A 17,486-nucleotide genomic window follows, 5' to 3' on the forward strand; every position below is an offset into this window, starting at 1 on the left:
GCATAGATTAGTAAAGATACTTCGCCGCCTTGAAATTGAATGAAGCCACAAACGGCTTATTAGTAAGTTCTTTTTTTGAATTCTTGACAAATAAAAACATTTTTAGAGAAAATTTATGAATAAATAACTAATACTGCGTAATTTACATAATACATAAATACCACGGAAACGTGGCAAAACTTTTTTACGCAACTATTTCAATTCTCAAAACTGGGTACATATTCTTCTTAGGAGTTTCTTTACTAATCTATGGATGATAGATAGATAGACGATAGAAGTTTATCTCTCTCTCTCTCTCACACACACACACACACGCACATTTTAACACATACACATTGTGAAGGTGGTAAAACCCTCTGTGTCTCGTGTCCGGCATCACCACTGCCACGCCTGTTTCAGCCTAATAACAACAGTGCTAAGCGCTGCTGTGTTCTGGTTTGATGGGTGTAAGTAAGGGAGACAAACTTTCCGAAGTGTTCCAGCTTAGTCGTTAGAAGTGACATCTGTGGCCGACCTCAGGTAGGAACCTAATCTTATCTGGTGGGGGCGGCCACTTACCATCACATGGACTGCATGCTCGTCTGCTACTCTTATATTATAAAAAATTGCCTCGGATAAGCATGTCTACCTCTTTACGCCCTTCAAAACTGAACACAGCAGCGATTAACACAGCTAATATTAGTCAGAAATAGGTAACGATGATGCCTCTGGAGTTGAATTACAACGGTTCTACCACCTATAATACAATACGAAGATAAAAGTTAATAAAACAATCTGTAATTTAACGACACGAGGATATAATCTACTAAAAACAAACCAAAAATCTAGCAACGTTCCCACGTAATTCCACACATCATTTGTCATGGAAACGTGACATTTTCTGAATCTACTGTATTATTCTTCAAGAAGTCTCCAAGTGTCGTATGAAGGACAATTGGAATCCCCAAGGCATTATGATTAACGTTGGTCCTGACACATGACTTGTCAGCTTGGATTGTAGTGTAGGGTGTAATAAAGCTGCTGGAAAAGCAGTTTTATAACTAAGATTGGTTTATATTATACTAAGCTGTGATAACCCAGTGGTTAAGAAACTCGGCCTCTTGATCGAAGGATCCGAGTTTCAAATCCCAGGTACCTCTGATTTTGGTAACCTATGTGCGTATTAGAAATTAATTGAAGAAGGAAAACATCATGAGAAAACCTGCATACCTGAGAAGTCTTAAAAAAAATTAAAAGGTATGTGAAGGCTACCAATACGCACTTGTCCAGCGCGGTGGACTATGGCCTAATCCTACTCATTCTGAGAGGAGACCCGTGCCCAGCAGTGAAACAGTAAAGGGTTGATGATGATGTCATATCCACCGTTACAATTATGTTGTCTAATCTCTGAGACACTAGACGAGTTATTTAAAGAAAAATGAGTGTTTTTAGTGTTTGTAAGAGTCCTTTTCAATCACAGCTAAAAGTATTAATAAAAGCAATTTAAAAATCCTCTAATATTATTTAAATTTTCCGAGTTTTAGAATTGAGTATGAGTACAATGAAATCTTATATTAAAACTTATATTAAAATAATGACTAAAATTGAACTTGATTCAAAGCTTAACGAATTTCATGCATCAATAATTATTGACGTAAAAATTAAAAGCTATTAGGGGAAAAATTATGATGCTGAAAGTGGCTGATATTTCCGAACCAACGAACTAAACCTATATTAGACACACAAAGGTTGCTTTGTTTGTGCTCAGTGGCACGGGAGAGGCCTGTACCCAAATCTGGGTGTAGAGATGAATTATAATGATAACTGACCGAAATTTGCGAGGTTCCGGGTTTGGTCCCTGCTAAACTTCGATAACGATACGGATTGAATAGCACAGAATTCGCGCAAGAAGACGGTATCAGATTTTGGAAAAATAAACTTCTCGATCCATTGTTGCAGACTATTTAGGAATCATCTTGTATTTTTTAAGTAGTAAACGATCATATAGTTCACCTTATGGTAAGTGGCCACTGCCGCACATGAACATTTGTAATCGACCCCAAATAAAATTAAATTACTTTCAAGGTTGACCACAGACGCGTTTCTACCCTTGAGTATTGAAACTTCCAAAAGAAAAAATAAAACAATTTTTTACGACACTAAGTTTTCAAGTACCGTCGTCTTTTAAAGTGATAAAAACTACAAACTCAAGGTGCTGATTAGCGATTCAGAATTTAGCTGTAGCCAACAGGTGTTACGGTTTCCGAACGTAGCTGTCATGGCGCTGGCTTCGCGCCAAGTGACAACGGTAATGGCGCCCCCGCCCAAACATGAGTGAAGATTGTTAACCTAATTAGGAAATATTCATAGTGTAAGTTTGTGAATTGTTCTCTTGTTTAATTTTGAATTTGTAGATAAGTGCTTTAGCTTTGCTATTTTTATAGTGTAGTTCAGCGTTTCCCAGCCTTTTTCAGTCCACGGACCCTTAGGAAATCAAGCATAGTTTTCACGGACCCCCTTAGAAATGAAAAATATGAAAAAAAAATGTGAATGTTGGTGTTGATTTTTGCAACTAAATAAGGGTTGGGTTGATATTGCTACTAAGCTGTAATCTCAAATCAGATTTTACTTGTAATCTGTTTCTGTTTATGTTTTTTTTTTGTATAAACAAGAGTAGAGAGTGCCTTTTCACATAGGTATGTGGTTGAAAAAAGCAGTAAAGCGGCCCTTTTGCATTGAAAGAGCGATTTATGTATGGTCCAGAGATGACACCGCGGTCCCCCATACATATACTCGCGGACCCCCAGGGATCCGCGGACCACAGGTTGGGAAACGCGGGTATAGTTTATATAAAGTTATGATATAATTAATAAACTTTAATAAATAATTACTCATTAAGTGGTAGAATCCTTCAGGTATTATCGCCTGTTAGCCTAATAACAGATGTTTTAAGCCCAGCTGTGTTAAGACACTTATACAACCTTGTATAGGTTTTTCTCCCTTATCACACTCTACCTATTCCACCTTAGTCCTCAGGGGTTGCTACGCAACTGTGGCCAACCTCAGATAGGACATCAATCCTATCGGGAATGGATTGTAGATGCCTGCGGTCGGCATTTACCACATACCAACAGGTAAACTGCATGAAAGAGCAAGTCAAGAAATCTCAGAATCAAAAAGGTAAAGACAACGTTTTTAATTTTTATTTAATACTTTCTAAATATACTGTCTATTATCGTATACATAAGATATATAATATTAAAATTATATTCAGAAATCCGAACAAAACTATCTGTATATTTTTATTCTCAACACTACGCTCCTCGTAAACTTTGGACAATACCGCGCTCTGAAAATGTCAGCCTTTTATCTGAGATTGTGATTTGTGACTAACTCTTTCGATGCAGAATAATAAGTTTTATATATTATAGCGCTATCTTGATGGTGATACAATTTTATTTTATTAAAGTTTTTTATAGGTATTGTCACTACCATGGCAATTTTGTAGCGTTTCTCTTGTTCATCTCTCTTGGCATCTAGATTAAGGAAGATTTAAAAAACTGTTTTACAGGTAGCCTTCATTGGTTCAAAACTTTTTTCAAAGCCTAAGATAGATAAAGATAAAAATCTAGTCATCTAGTTCAAACAAAATAATTGCAATTGTTACGAGGAGCACAAACAACACTAACAGGTATGGTACTTCATTTGCCTCCTTCAAATTCATGGACCAGAACGCTCATAAAACCCGGACTGTTCCATCTCAAAAAGATTTTGAAAATACAAAGAGAAATACAGAGTGAAAGAATATGTGATTAACCCTTAACTCTTAGATTCCATTTTCCACTTCGTGATATTAGGATGTTGTCGCTGCCAGAGATCTAGCTCACAGTAACATAGAAGTCCATATCATTTATAAGTAAGCTTTAAAACGTTGGTCATCAAAAAATAGAAGACATTCCAAGAGATGGTAGGGAAAAGGATAAAAAAGTCCGTAATGATAAGAGGAAAGCCGAAACAAGAAATGAGCTAGAAGAAAAGGCTTTTCAACCAGAAAAGCAAAAAGTCTTACAAGAAACAAACGCACTGACGTAACACTAGGAAATAATAAACGCGTCATTGAGCCATCCAAATCGCATAATACCAGTTCCTGGATTCCACAAAAGGGAATTGGAATTCTCCGCTTCCTAATGGAGAAAGTTACTGGAATTGTATTGTAGGAAATCTCTTTCACAGCTTCTGATTTAATTACGCACACAAAATATATTTTTGTGTTGTTTGTGACGGATTTAGAAACCTTAAACGTACGAAATACAAATCGTTTGAGGAAAAATAAAAGTCTTATTTTTCCTTCCCTCTTTTTCTCTTTGTACTTGTTAATTGACTGTTGGTTGGATATTAATTTCTATAAATAAGGAAAGGAATAAATAATGTATTTTTTTCGTGGTATTCCGTTAAATTGTCGATCTATGATGGATACATATTTACGCTTATCTTGTTGTATTAACGTATAAAAGAATTTGTCTTCTTCGTCAGGTACATTGCATGCTGACCGCCAAGTACTAAACAACGTCAATTTAATTTTTTGAATTTCCAAAAAAGTCTAGAGTGATTCGAAATGCAAATACAAATATGAATTTAGCTTTGAAATAGAAAACCCTTCAGTAACTTGGCTTTAAAAAAGCGAAGCTGCGCAGCGCCAGCTGTAGAAAAGGTAAAAAAAGCCTAGAAAATTAAAACTAAATGGAGGTATTACTGCTCAGTTAGACTAAATTTCCGGTTAGTTAGAACGGCGCTTGATTTAATTAATTGAATGTCGGTGTCTACTATTTACTGTGGATCCTCTTCTATGCAGCCTGTATTCAGGGTTGTCAACTCCTTTTTATTTTTAATACAGAAGTAGCAGACGAGCATGCAGTGCACCTGTTGGTAAGTGGCTGCTGCCACCCTGTCAGCAGCCACTCTGTAATTCTGTAATCTACCGTTGATAAGATTATTACTACCTGAGGTGGGCCACGAATGATGACTAAGTTGAAATACCTCGGAATAGTAATTTACACCCTATAAGATATTTATCATTATTATTATAGCCAGTGTCGTAGCTTTCTAATCAGAACAACCCAAAGAAGACACTTTAATTTTTTTTCAAAAATATTAAGTTCTTGAAATTCACTTATTTGTTTAGATTTTCTTTTTTATTACTTATGTTAGTAATTTATGTCACTTGATTCTATTTCAAGTAGGTAAACAAAACAGTAAAATATACAAATAAAATTATACAATACAAATTAATTTTGTTTATTTCTACCTACTCCTGGGTAAACATACTCAGATCCATACAACAACCTACATCTTTACTACATCGGAAATTTATTCATTGATAATTGTCTATACAAATCTGCCTCTACACCAATGTGATAAAAAGTATTGCAAATATAATTTAAACTCAAAATCGACAACCCTATTTAACTGACAGTAATGACCAGTTTCCTGGCTTCGCGCCTGCGACGAATTAGACCATTTGGTCTCCAGGTGAATATTTATTATAATGAGTGAATTCCGTGCTAGACTAGGTAATGATCTCCTTTATGAGTACGTACAAAATATGCTACACAATTCAAAAATGGCGATACCATCGTTAGTTATGTGTTTTATCCTTTTTTATAATATAGTAGCAGACGAGCATGCAGTTCACCTGATGGTAAGTAGCTACTGCCGCCCATGGACATCTGTGATCAACCCCTAATAGGATTAGATATTCCTACCTGATGACGGCCACAGATGCGCCGCTACCCCTGAGGACTAAGCTGGAACGCCTCGGAAAAGTCTGTGTTCCTTACCACACCCTTCAGAACGGAACACAGCAGCGCCTGACACTGCTGTTATTAGGTAGACATACGTGTGGCGGTGGTGCCGCCGGAGTTGAACCACAAAGGGTTCTACCACCTTCAAATTCTATATCTATTGTGGTTATAAGGGAAAATCTTCTGTGGTTCGAGTCTGGCGACACCGCCACACCTTTTTCTGTTATTTTAGTCCTCAGGGGTAACCTTGAGTAATTCTCACTCTAATGCATAGTTTAATTGTTATTCGTGGTTTCTTAGATTTATTAAATGGAAATCTAAATTATTTCTATTGTTTGTACTCGTTTTCGTAAATATACAGTCCATAAGGATAATACCTAATTAAATATCTGTATTCAGTTTAAGATCTATAATAGATTTTGTTTTTATAATAATCTTATCGAACGCAATAGCAAATGCATTTAAATAATATAACAGATGTCATAGCAAAATCTAAGTAGAAACAAAGTTTTTCATATTTTCACTTTATTTAAAGATAAAATGCAAAATTCTAAAGATTTTTATTCATTACAGCGCCCGTTACTACTAAAATCAAACTTAATCATTTATCAACTGATGTCCGTAATTTTACATGTTACTAGCTGACCCGGCAAACGTTGTGTTGCCATATAAATAAAAAAAATATGTGTGGCACTCGGAGACTGCCGCGGTAAAGCTATTGCATAGCATCTTTTATCAACTTATGCAATTACAATTATATATTTATTTTATTTATGCAGTATGCAAAAAGTCATTTACCCGTCAACTGGCGTGTGCGCCTCGGGGCGCACAGATCGCTACTAAAAAGTATCACCGCTGTGCCGGTCGAGTGTTAGGTTTTTTCGTTACGGAATTTCTGGATTTGGTCTCCACGCTCAAGGCCCACGATAGAAGCTATACAATAGCTTAAAATATTAAGGGTGAACAACCCTTATCACTTAGTGGTATGAAAAATAGATAGTAGCTGATTCTCAGATCTACTGAATATGCGTATAAAATTTGGTGAAAATCGGTAAAGCCGTTTCGGAGGAGTACTGTAACTAATATAGTGACACGAGAATTTTATATATAAGATAATTTCTTAAAGACAATCAAATTTATTAAACTGAAATTTCGAACTTTTGTTGCAAAAATTGGTTACTTTAATTACAATATTACTTTAGTATATAAATCTGCCAATAATTGGTTTAGTACTTTCGACTAAACATAGTCAGGGCAGTTTCCAAATAGCTTACAACCTATCTCCCTGATCCACTTACATTTCAAACCCAGTAGCGACCAGAAATAAATCTGAAACTTCTTGAATAATGGATTTATGTAAGGCCATCTTAAGATTCGTTAGGTAACCTAGATACACAGAGCACTAACCCCGATGTCTGCCTAGTAGTCTAGACAAGTTATCCTCGCCAATTTGGCATCAAATATCACTATTTTCATGAATGTTCGCTTTTGACCAATACTGACAAAAAGTATATGACCTTGTTAATATGGTCTTAGTGTTTTTCTTATGTCCATGTAACTGAAGATATATGGAATTCTAGTGAGAGAAGTGTAAAGGTATCTTTCCATCAAAGATGCATGAGGTGACTAAGCTATGGATATATGTCAAAGTAAATTCAAATTCAAATTCAAATCTCATTTATTCAAAATTGATTCATATAGAATACTTTTTGAAAGTCAACAAACTACCACCGCTTCGGAAGGTATTTCGCTATGGAGAAGAAGCGGCGCAAGAAACTCCATACGTGTGCAGAAGTATGTTCTCCCTTAACAGCAGCGCTTAACATTGCTATTAAACAGAAATAGGTATGGTGATGATAGAGCAGCTTTTATTGCTATGCTATGCGTGTATGGTGTTGCTGTGAGCGTAGAAAGCGTTATACAACAACCCTGATTTGCTTAAAGCAAGCATAAGATCCACGAAGCGGCCTTGAAGCGAATTTGGCAAGGTTTAGTCTGTATGATGTTTGTATAACGTGATCCAGTCTTGTTTTGTTATACTGAGACAAACAAGCAATTCTTTCTGATGGTATTCGACTACTCGTAAAGTTTTATAGCTTTACAAGAAATAATATTTTTAATTAAGCGAACTATACTAAAACAGTGCTAGCTTAGTGGTTAAGAAACTCGGCCTCTTGATCGAAAGGTCAGTTTCAAATCTGACCTCACAGGACCTCTAGCTTTTTAAGGTTTTGTGGGGAAAGACTTTGAGGTGTTCCAGCTTAAGTAATAAGTTCCAGCTGTCCATGGACATCTGTCATCAACTCCTCTATGAGGAGTAAGTTAGAATGCCTCGAATAAGTTTGTCACCCTGACAACATTCTTCAAAGCGGAACACAGCATCACTTAACACTGCTGTTACAGAGTTGGTGGTTGTGCCTTCGAAATCAGACCACAAAGGTTTACCACCTTCCAACCTATTTGACCAAGACATTTTGTCACTCAATATTATTTTATTAACCAGATTAAGTCATACATTAACCAAGGAAAAACAACATGGATGTAGACAATAATTCACACATGTCGTTGGCAAACACAGCCCAGGCAAAGATGTGATATTATTTAGGCTTGAAGGGTCCATTTTGAACATTTGCCAACGGATTCTGGCATGGTGCTGAATATTTAATGTCGAACAAGGAAATTAAGTACAACAGCCTGAATTGAACCGTTAGTGGGGATAAAAAGCCTGCCTTTCTTCGAAGTTTCGCGTCTTATTGTCTGTATAATGACGGGTAGTGTTGCCAGCAATTCGAATTTTCCCTGTTTTTTGGGTGATTTTAATTGTTGTAATTTCGTTCTTTTCGACATTTATAGTGAACGTAAAGCAATATTGTGTACATTAAAACGTTTGTGGTGAAATAGTTTTTAATTGAAAGTTTTAGACGGTGGAGTAGATCGAATATTTTGAACGAAGCTTAAGTAGACACTCCAAAGATACAAGCAAAAGTTAAAAAAAAAAACATTTAGAGCTGGAGCTACTTCAGACAACACAAAGGTCAAACAAGTAATCACTTTTTTTATACGTTCTTTACATTTTTACAATACGCTTTTTACATTGCGTTGTTTTTTATCTTATTGGAGTAACGAGCATGCAGTCCACCTGAAAGTAAGTTGCTACTGCCGCCCATGGGAATCAGTAATCAACCCCAGATAGGATTAGATTCCTACCTGAGGTCGACCACAGATGCACCGCTACCCCTGAGGACTAAGCTGGAACGGTTCAGAAAAGTACGAGTATGTCCCTTACCACACCCTTCAACCTAGAACAGCAGCGCTTTTCACTGCTGTTAAGGCATTAGGCAGAAATAAGTGTGACGGTGGTGCCGCCGGAGTCGAACTACAAAGGGTTGTACCTTCAAAAAAATTGTTTAATTATTTAAATTTCTATTTCTGGGAGACTCATGCTAAAATCTAAAATGTTATTGTTATAATCGTTAAAACCCACCATTTCGCTGGGCTACCTTAGTACAAATTATCAAGTTATACTCCAATTTTATAACATCACACCCTATTTTTACTTCATTTCCATCAAAACATTCTCTCTCCAATCCCAAAGCCAAGTTTATTCGCTCCTGGGAATTTTTCAAACGCGGGAATATTCCTAACGCGTATAATGCCGCCTTATTTACTTTTATCGCGTGTTCTTTGGGAATATAATTGTCACGTATGAAATTCACTGCGCAGAGTATGATTTTTATCTACCCTGTAGGGTTTTTAAGTGCTGAGGTTTTATTAAATTTATGAGTTTGTGAGTCTTTTAATATTATTCTAACGTGGTGCTTTTTATAAATTAAATTGCGAGCTTGCTCTCTGATGGTAAAAGGTAATTGCGTAATTTAAAGTTATGGATTTTTTTTATAATATAGGAGTAGCAGACGAGCATGTAGTCCACCTGATGGTAAGTGGCTACTGCCGCCCATGGACATCTGTAATCAACCCCAGATAGGATTAGATATTCCTGTCTGTGGTCGGCCACAGATGCGCCGCTACCCCTGAGGACTAAGCTGCAACGCCTCGAAAAAGTGTGTCTCCCTTACCACACCCTTCAAAACGGAACACAGCAACTTCTAGCACTGTTGTTATTAGGCAGATATAAGTGTAGCGGTGTTGCCGCCGGATTCGAACCACAAAGTGTTCTACCACCTTCAAATGTGTATTTATTTAATGGTATTATGTAGCATGTCGCTGTGCACCTGATGGTCACAATTTTCACTGCTATTCTTGGACTTTTGTAATCAACTCTATAGGTTTGCCGACCTGAAGTCTGCCACTAAGATTCTATCAAAGATGATTTGCCAATCCTTAGGACTAAGTTAGCACGCCTCAGGTGTCTTACAACATACCTACTTTAAATAACAAAGCAATAAAAGTAGCGTTCAGATCCGGTAGACTACTAATATACAATTATACTACTAAGAAATAATATCGTAATTGACAATTTTAAGTGTCTCCGCATGCCTAAACAAAATACATATATTTGATTTCATTTTATTTCTTCAATAGGTATATTGCAGTTCTGTGATAAGAAATTAATCTGTATTCATTTTTGTACTATATGAGTAGATCTAAAAATGCAGAATCTAGCAACTGTAAGGCAAAAATAGGTATGTGGTGCCGTTGCACTTAAGCTACTCTTTAACCGACTTTAACGAATTCGAAATTCGAAAACGTAAAATAAGACACAAGTAAAGTATTCGAACTTCGAACGTTTGTTAAATTTATAGTCTGTCTTCACAGACTATAAATAAGGTTCACGAATTCCCTATTGTCCACATAATGTTCTTTGTTCAGGCAGTTTATTGGTAGAACATTTAATTTAATGCTGATTGTATTTTTAATTAAAACTTGTCAGTGAAATTTTATACTCGTAAGTAACAGTGTGACAAATCCTTTGCCTAAGTACAATTAAGTCAATTATTAATATTCCAAAGAATAATTTTAATGTATTTTTTATATTATTGTGTCTGATTTTTATTTATTTATTATAAGTTATTTATAAAAGAAGGTAGCAAGCGATTAGAATCCTACTTAAGGTCGGCTACGGGTGCATTGTTACTTCTGAGAACTAAGTTGAAACACTTCCTATAATGGTTCAAACCGGAATCAAACCACAAAAGTCTCTACCACCTTCAAATTCATAACTTTAAAAAAACACCACTGAAAAATACATAAACGCGTGTTTTCAAAAACTGATATTTTTCCTTATTTGTTCATAACAAAAAATATCTTAATTTAAATATTATTTTAACGTGTAATTAACTTGGGAATTTATTTATTAATGGGAATTTATTATTGTAACGTATAATTAAAGTAAAATGTAACAATTGGTGACTTAGTAACCGGAGAAGGTTCTTCTTGTATAAAGCCTTCGACGTTACGTAAGTATTACGTACGATCTAAATAAACTATACGCGTGCATTGTAAGGGATGCTATTTCATTTATTAAAATATGCTCAATTTATTATAATAGGCCAAGTAATTTTATATAAAATATTTTTATGTTACAGAAATATAAAAAAGTTACAGTTCGTCTGTTGGGAAGAGGTCACTGGACCTTTTTTTTTCTTCTCGAGGGGGAAACCTTCAAAAGGTACCCGACGACGTGGGAGCGACGCCGGGTTATGTGGGATTTTTACCGCACTAAAACCCCCCCGGTGGCCGTCCTCAACGCTTGTTGGAGAACTCCGGGATCTCCGACGGAACACAACCGGAGCCCTCCAAGCGCTATGCCCCGATCGGGCTCCACCCTGGGGGAGCAGATTTCGCTCCTCCCACACCATGTAGTGTTTACGACGGTATGCGACCACACATACCGCCGTCCTTCCCGCTTGCTGGACGGTTCGAGATCCCACTCTTGCCGCCCGCAACCCCGGAAGCCCCCTTTAGTCGCCTCCTACGACAGGCAGGGGATACCGTAGCCCTATTCTAGTCCCGGAACTACAGGGCCTGACCTGAGGGTCGTCTAGAAATATGTTTCTACCCCTGAACAGGTTGAAATACCTTCTATGTAACTTCTACTACCTTAGTAAGAGCCGGTATCTACTACACCCTTTATAACGGAATACACTAATAAGCATAAATTACGTTAATAATGTCACCACTACTGTTTTGAAGTGATACAATTTCCAATTAATTTTTGTTCTAATTAGATACAAGATACGTGCACGCATTGTAGAGTTCTTTGTAGAAAGTTAAAATAATGGGCTCTTAACATACATTACTAGTTTTATGTTCATTATATACTACTTATGCAGATAGAAAAATCTGAAACTCATTTTAATACGTAAAATATTTTATATTTTTATATAATATTAGGTAATTGGCTACGGCTGCTCAGGACATTTGTAATCAACCCCAGATAAGACGAGAGTCCTACCCGAGGTCGACTACAGATGCGCCGCTACCCCTGAGGTTTGGGCTGCTTCGAAAAGGTATGTTTCCCTTACCACACTCTTTAAACCAAAACACAGCAGCGTTTAACACTGCCATTATTAGGTAGAAATTGGTGTGTCGGTGGTGGCGTCAAAGTCTAACCACTAAGAGTTCTACCACCATATATAATAAAATTCTCAAAAAAGTCAATACGAAATATATTTCCATACCCAATATTCTTTGTGAAATCTCGTTAATACCTAAAAAAATAATTCCGTGACCTCGAGAAATAAGTGAGCTCAACAGTCACGGAAACGCCGTAATTAAATTTCAGAATTCAAATAGCTACAAACATTCCACATTGTTACATAACGAGGAATTTATTAAATTCCGAGACGCGAAGTGCGGCGGAAAATGACTTCCATTGAGTACCTTGCATTCATTATACATTCTGTTGGCTTGTATGAAACGGTGAAGAGAAAAGTGGAAAGAAAAAAGATGTGAAAAGGGGTGATCAGTGTGAGAAAAGATTGACTTTTGCGATAAGTGACTTTTTTAGTCTGTGTTTTGACATCAGTTTAGTCCACATTTTTAGAGGTTATGTTGTATATAGTCGTTGTAATTTTTTTTATTTTAATGCAGACAGCTTATTTTTTTTTGAGTTTTCTAAAATATATCTCCTTTCGACAGACAGACGAACAAAATTTTAATATAGTTTTTATCTTTTTTTCGTTTTTTTCGCTTATTATAAAATAGGGTATGAGCTGAGGAAAAACGTAAGCTATTTTAGGAAAACCGACAAATATAATAAAAAGTTCAAAATAACGGAGTGAATAATATTGTCAGTGTCAGGCAATATGGACACGGGAATTTATTAAATTCCCAGATTGAAACGGAATGACGCCCCCATTAACTCGTACTACTGTCCTTAGTGCGCATGTCTAGAAAGGTTGATTTTTGCTTACATTCCCTCAAGATGCTTTTCACAAGAAAAATGAGGAAGAGATATTCATATCTCTATAATTTACATATTTATATACGCATGAAATGTGCAAATGCATAGAAATTACTAAATTAAATAAAATTATTCAACAGTATCTCTCGAAGATAACTAAGGAACAAAATAATTAATTGTTTTGATATGGTAATTCGGGAATATTTTGTATATTATGTAATTTTAGGAAACACTTAAAAAATTTCATATCTTGTAAAAAAAACAATTTCTACACGACATATGTAGCTTTTACTTTCATATATTTTTTAATTTAAATCGAAAAAATACCTGAAAAATTATGCGCGTTATGTAAAATATAATAAATTCCATACAACATGTAACTGGGACAGAGAATGATGCTCCCGGTGACCTACCAGCGTAACCTCGATGAAGAAGAACCCTTAGCATTTTAATTACATTTTTAATTTATACTCAGTTCAAGGAACTTTTGTTTCAAACAGTAACGTAACGTTATGTCATTTAATCCGATATGGGAATCATTTATATTCCTGTACGATTATTCTACTTTCCTTTATTATATTAAATGCTTTGAAAACTCATTGCTTAATGTTAACATTACTACGTATAAAAACGTCGTTTTAAAGGTTAGAACTGCTGTTATTAACACAATTGTTACTAGCTATTAACCAGTCAAGAAGTGTAATTAATTATAGTTTTCGTGCAGCACACGATAATTATAAAAAAGAAAAGAAGAAACATTAAAATAAAGAAAAATGAGATTCAGAGTTTATTTCTTGCTTCCATTTTAATTTTTACGTATATAATTATTAGAAGTACGAAAGTCTAATTTCATCTCCGTAAAAACGGCATGACAATATTTTAATTAAGTATTCCTAAATTCGGCGCAAGATGTAAGTAGAACAGAGAATGATCCATTGACCTATCGCGTAACATCAATGAAGAGTTCCCAAGCATGCGTACCGCGCACGGCGCCGATTGCCAGGCGTAGATTAATGTAATTCGTTCAACGTTTTATGTGTTTTACTCAGTATTATACGAGCCAGGAAAATGACGAGGTGACTAATAAGATAAATGGGAATTTTTGTTGGCGTGGGAATTTTTACCTATGACAGTGTCGGTCGTAGGGTTTGGTGTAAAACGGAATCTTTACCAACGTAAAATTAGGTTAAGAAAAAAATGACATAAAACTACAGAACGTAAAAAGTACGACGACTAACGTATAACATAAAACTACATATACTACCGTTTTGCGTTAAAAATACAGGAACTATGTCAACCCTTTAACAGAAAATCGATGAAGGCAGAGACACATACTTTCCCTTACAAAGGCGGTGAACAAATGCATCACTGACCTGGTTTTCTTGGTTGAGCAGTTTCAGTTGGTCGTTTATGAGGCTGTACTTGGCGCTCTCCTCCTTCCTTAGCGCCCGCTCCTTCTTCAGCTCTGGGCTCCAGAAGGTCTTTATGCTGTGCATGCTGGAGCCCAGCTTCTGGTTGGTCAGTTCCAGCTCCTTCTTGAGATTGCCGAGCTCCCGCTGCAGATCGGAATTCTGCGATTGGAGCTCGCCGAGGAAGAGAGGAGGGGGCTCTCGCCTGTAGTAGTCGTCCTCGGGGGGCGGCGGCGGTGCGTACGAGCGGTCGTACTCCCGCTCGAGGGACTGGTAGCGGAGCGGGCGCGGCCTGGCGCGGTGGTGGGCGCCGGCGGAGGCCGAGCGGCCCCGCTCGTCGGGCGCCGGGGAGGGCTCGTCATCGCGCGCGAGGTACGGGCTCCGACGGGAGGGGCTGCGGTCCACTTGGGGCAAGCGACCGCGCGTGCCGGGCCAGTCCTGCCGGCGCCACTCCTCCCGGCACGGCGGCCGCTCCTCCTCCGCGGCGTACTCGCGGAGATACAGCTTGGCGTGTTTCCCGCGTCAATTCGAACGCATTGTGCACTGGACTGGGTGACGGGTGTGCTACCACTGAACGGGACGCCCGGCTCATCGATCGTCCACACGCTACGCATGCGCCGTGGCCCGGCAACTCAGCGGTTTAAGCGCCCATTGATTCGCACTGAACACGCGCTCCTCTATAAATTTCCTCGGTCATGCACGCGAATCTAGGATGTGATCGATACTCACGAAATTGCATTTTAAACGGGTACTAGAATATCTAATCAGACCTACATTTATGCCTACAAAAAAAAATACACATCCCCGTATAAATACAATCTCAATTGACTCTTCACTTACACAAGCACTAAAGTAAATCAAAAAACTTATATATAATTAATAAATTATTATGCAACTAAATTGATTAACTATTCTTAATAAACACTGGAAATAGAAATAAAAATAGGGTAATCTTATAAAAATAGAATGTTTTAACAATGTTAATGTGGGTACATTGATTCTAACCAGTTTCCATTAATAGTTATGTACAACAATTTTTCCAAATTTTCATAAACTTAACATCCCTAACGTCTATATTAAGACATCTAAAATAAGACCGCACCTCTTCTCTATTTTTAGATAACGCTAAGACCGTACAGCTATTTAATTCGACACCTACATAATCAAACGTGTTTCAAATTCAAAGCAAAACTCGTATTATAAGATTATTAATTATGTCATCTGCCTAAAAGATGCTGTCTATTTTTAGACCTCAGTTTTCAGCCTCCCGTGCTGTGATCTTGCAGCGGAACAGCGCTTTCTTAGCGCCTCAAGTCCCTCTTATCCCATGACCCACTTACATCTTCTGTCCTTTTCTGTTTCACGCTATTTCTGTATGTTTGTCCCGCTCTATAGTAAGGTCGTCGTTATGTCGGTCAGACGCGGGTTGCAACCGGGAAGAGGTAGTGATGTGAAGTAACATCGACACTTCACGTAATCGTAATTGTGATTTTGTGGGAATTTTTTCGTAGCGCTGGGAATTTTTGCTTTCTACAGACTGTTAGGAAGATATTATTTGTCTCATTTCTGGGGATATAAAGGCAATATTAGCAAGCGTTTATGGACCTATCCTTACCCTTCCTTGATGATTAAGTTGGTTAGCCTCGTGTCATAAGTGTCCTTAATTACCACATTTTTCGAACCATAACATAACAGTGCTTTAAGTGTTTTTTTAATCCTTTAAAAAGTTTGCTTTTACAATATTCATGTAGGAAACGAATATTCAGTCCATCTGATGATAAGTTGCTACTGCTGCCCATTGAAATCTGTAATCAGTACCAGATAAAATAACATTCCTACCTGAGGTTGGTCACAGATGCGTTGCTTAGCCCTAAGACTCATGTTCCAACGTCTTACCATTACCACACCCTTGAAAGCGGAATACAGCAGCGCTTAACACTTTTTTATTACGCAGAAATACATGTCGACCACATATTTGAAACCAGAATACAAGTGACGCAAACTTCATAGTATAAAGGAGAAATAGACGCAGTCAAATTCTTTGTTTTTAGAACACAAACAAACCTACAAAAGCTAAGTCCTTTCTAAAGTCATTAAGCCAGCCTTCATCGGGCTTAAAAGCAAGTTGCAGTCAAAATGAAAGCCCAAAGTTAATTTGTTCTAGCTCTCATATGGTTTTAAGACACAAAGTTGAATGTCTTAAACTAGGCATAAATACTACATTCTTTTACTCTGGAACTACGCCATACCACTACAAGACTGGGACATATTTAACGTGACCATTTTTTTCGTGTCAACGAAGGACGGACGTCTAATAAATTTTGTATATAAATAAAAAAATAAAAATAAGTTCGCGACAAAAAGTAATCCATGAATGATTTTTTTCATCTGCCATTTTACACTGAAACCGTTAAATCAATGAGGATTAGGAAATTTTCTTGCAAAATGTACCTATTTTTTGTGTTATTTTAAAAAACGGAAAGTTTTCTTTTCTTTCTTATTTGTTTTTAAGAAATCAACATTTGTAAGGACGAAATACTAACCGACATCGAGGAATATACGTTTCATCGATTCTAAAATTTTTCGACATCTTTTGAGTTTTTTAGATTTTGTTTGCATGGCTCATCAATAATTTGATTTCTTTGCAAAAGTGGGATCTATTTGTTCTGGCTTGAGACAGCGCCTTAAAACGGGACAATCCCACCTAAAACAGGAAATATGGTCATGTTGGCCATACCTACACATATAATGGTTTAAGCTGCCACTATAAACAACCCCTACGAGACATTAATATCTAAACTCGTCTCTATATTAAATGAGGGTGGTTTGTCGGCGTGTTCGCATAAATTGGATGCAACCCTTTTGAGGTTCCAACTCTTGTCCTCATAGTTTCGAGACCAGGCTACGATATCCCCTGCCTGTCGTAAGAGG

The 17,486-nt window shown here is 37.0% G+C and overlaps 1 protein-coding gene across 1 annotated transcript in view; it reads right to left on the minus strand.

Moving 5' to 3' along the window:
* LOC140755011 (uncharacterized) overlaps positions 1-14,785 on the minus strand; it is an 87,505-nt gene extending 72,720 nt beyond the window's left edge. Inside the window, exon 1 of the mRNA XM_073090182.1 lies at positions 14,520-14,785. Within this exon, the coding sequence (XP_072946283.1) occupies positions 14,520-14,642 (123 nt within the window). The 5' untranslated portion in view covers positions 14,643-14,785. The remainder of the gene's footprint in view (positions 1-14,519) is intronic.
* Between the last annotated feature and the right edge of the window lie 2,701 nt (positions 14,786-17,486).

Source organism: Epargyreus clarus, unplaced genomic scaffold (genome assembly GCF_041222505.1).
Source record: "Epargyreus clarus isolate Ecla_fem2 unplaced genomic scaffold, WU_Ecla_fem_2.2 ptg000032l, whole genome shotgun sequence".
Lineage (NCBI taxonomy): Eukaryota > Metazoa > Arthropoda > Insecta > Lepidoptera > Hesperiidae > Epargyreus > Epargyreus clarus.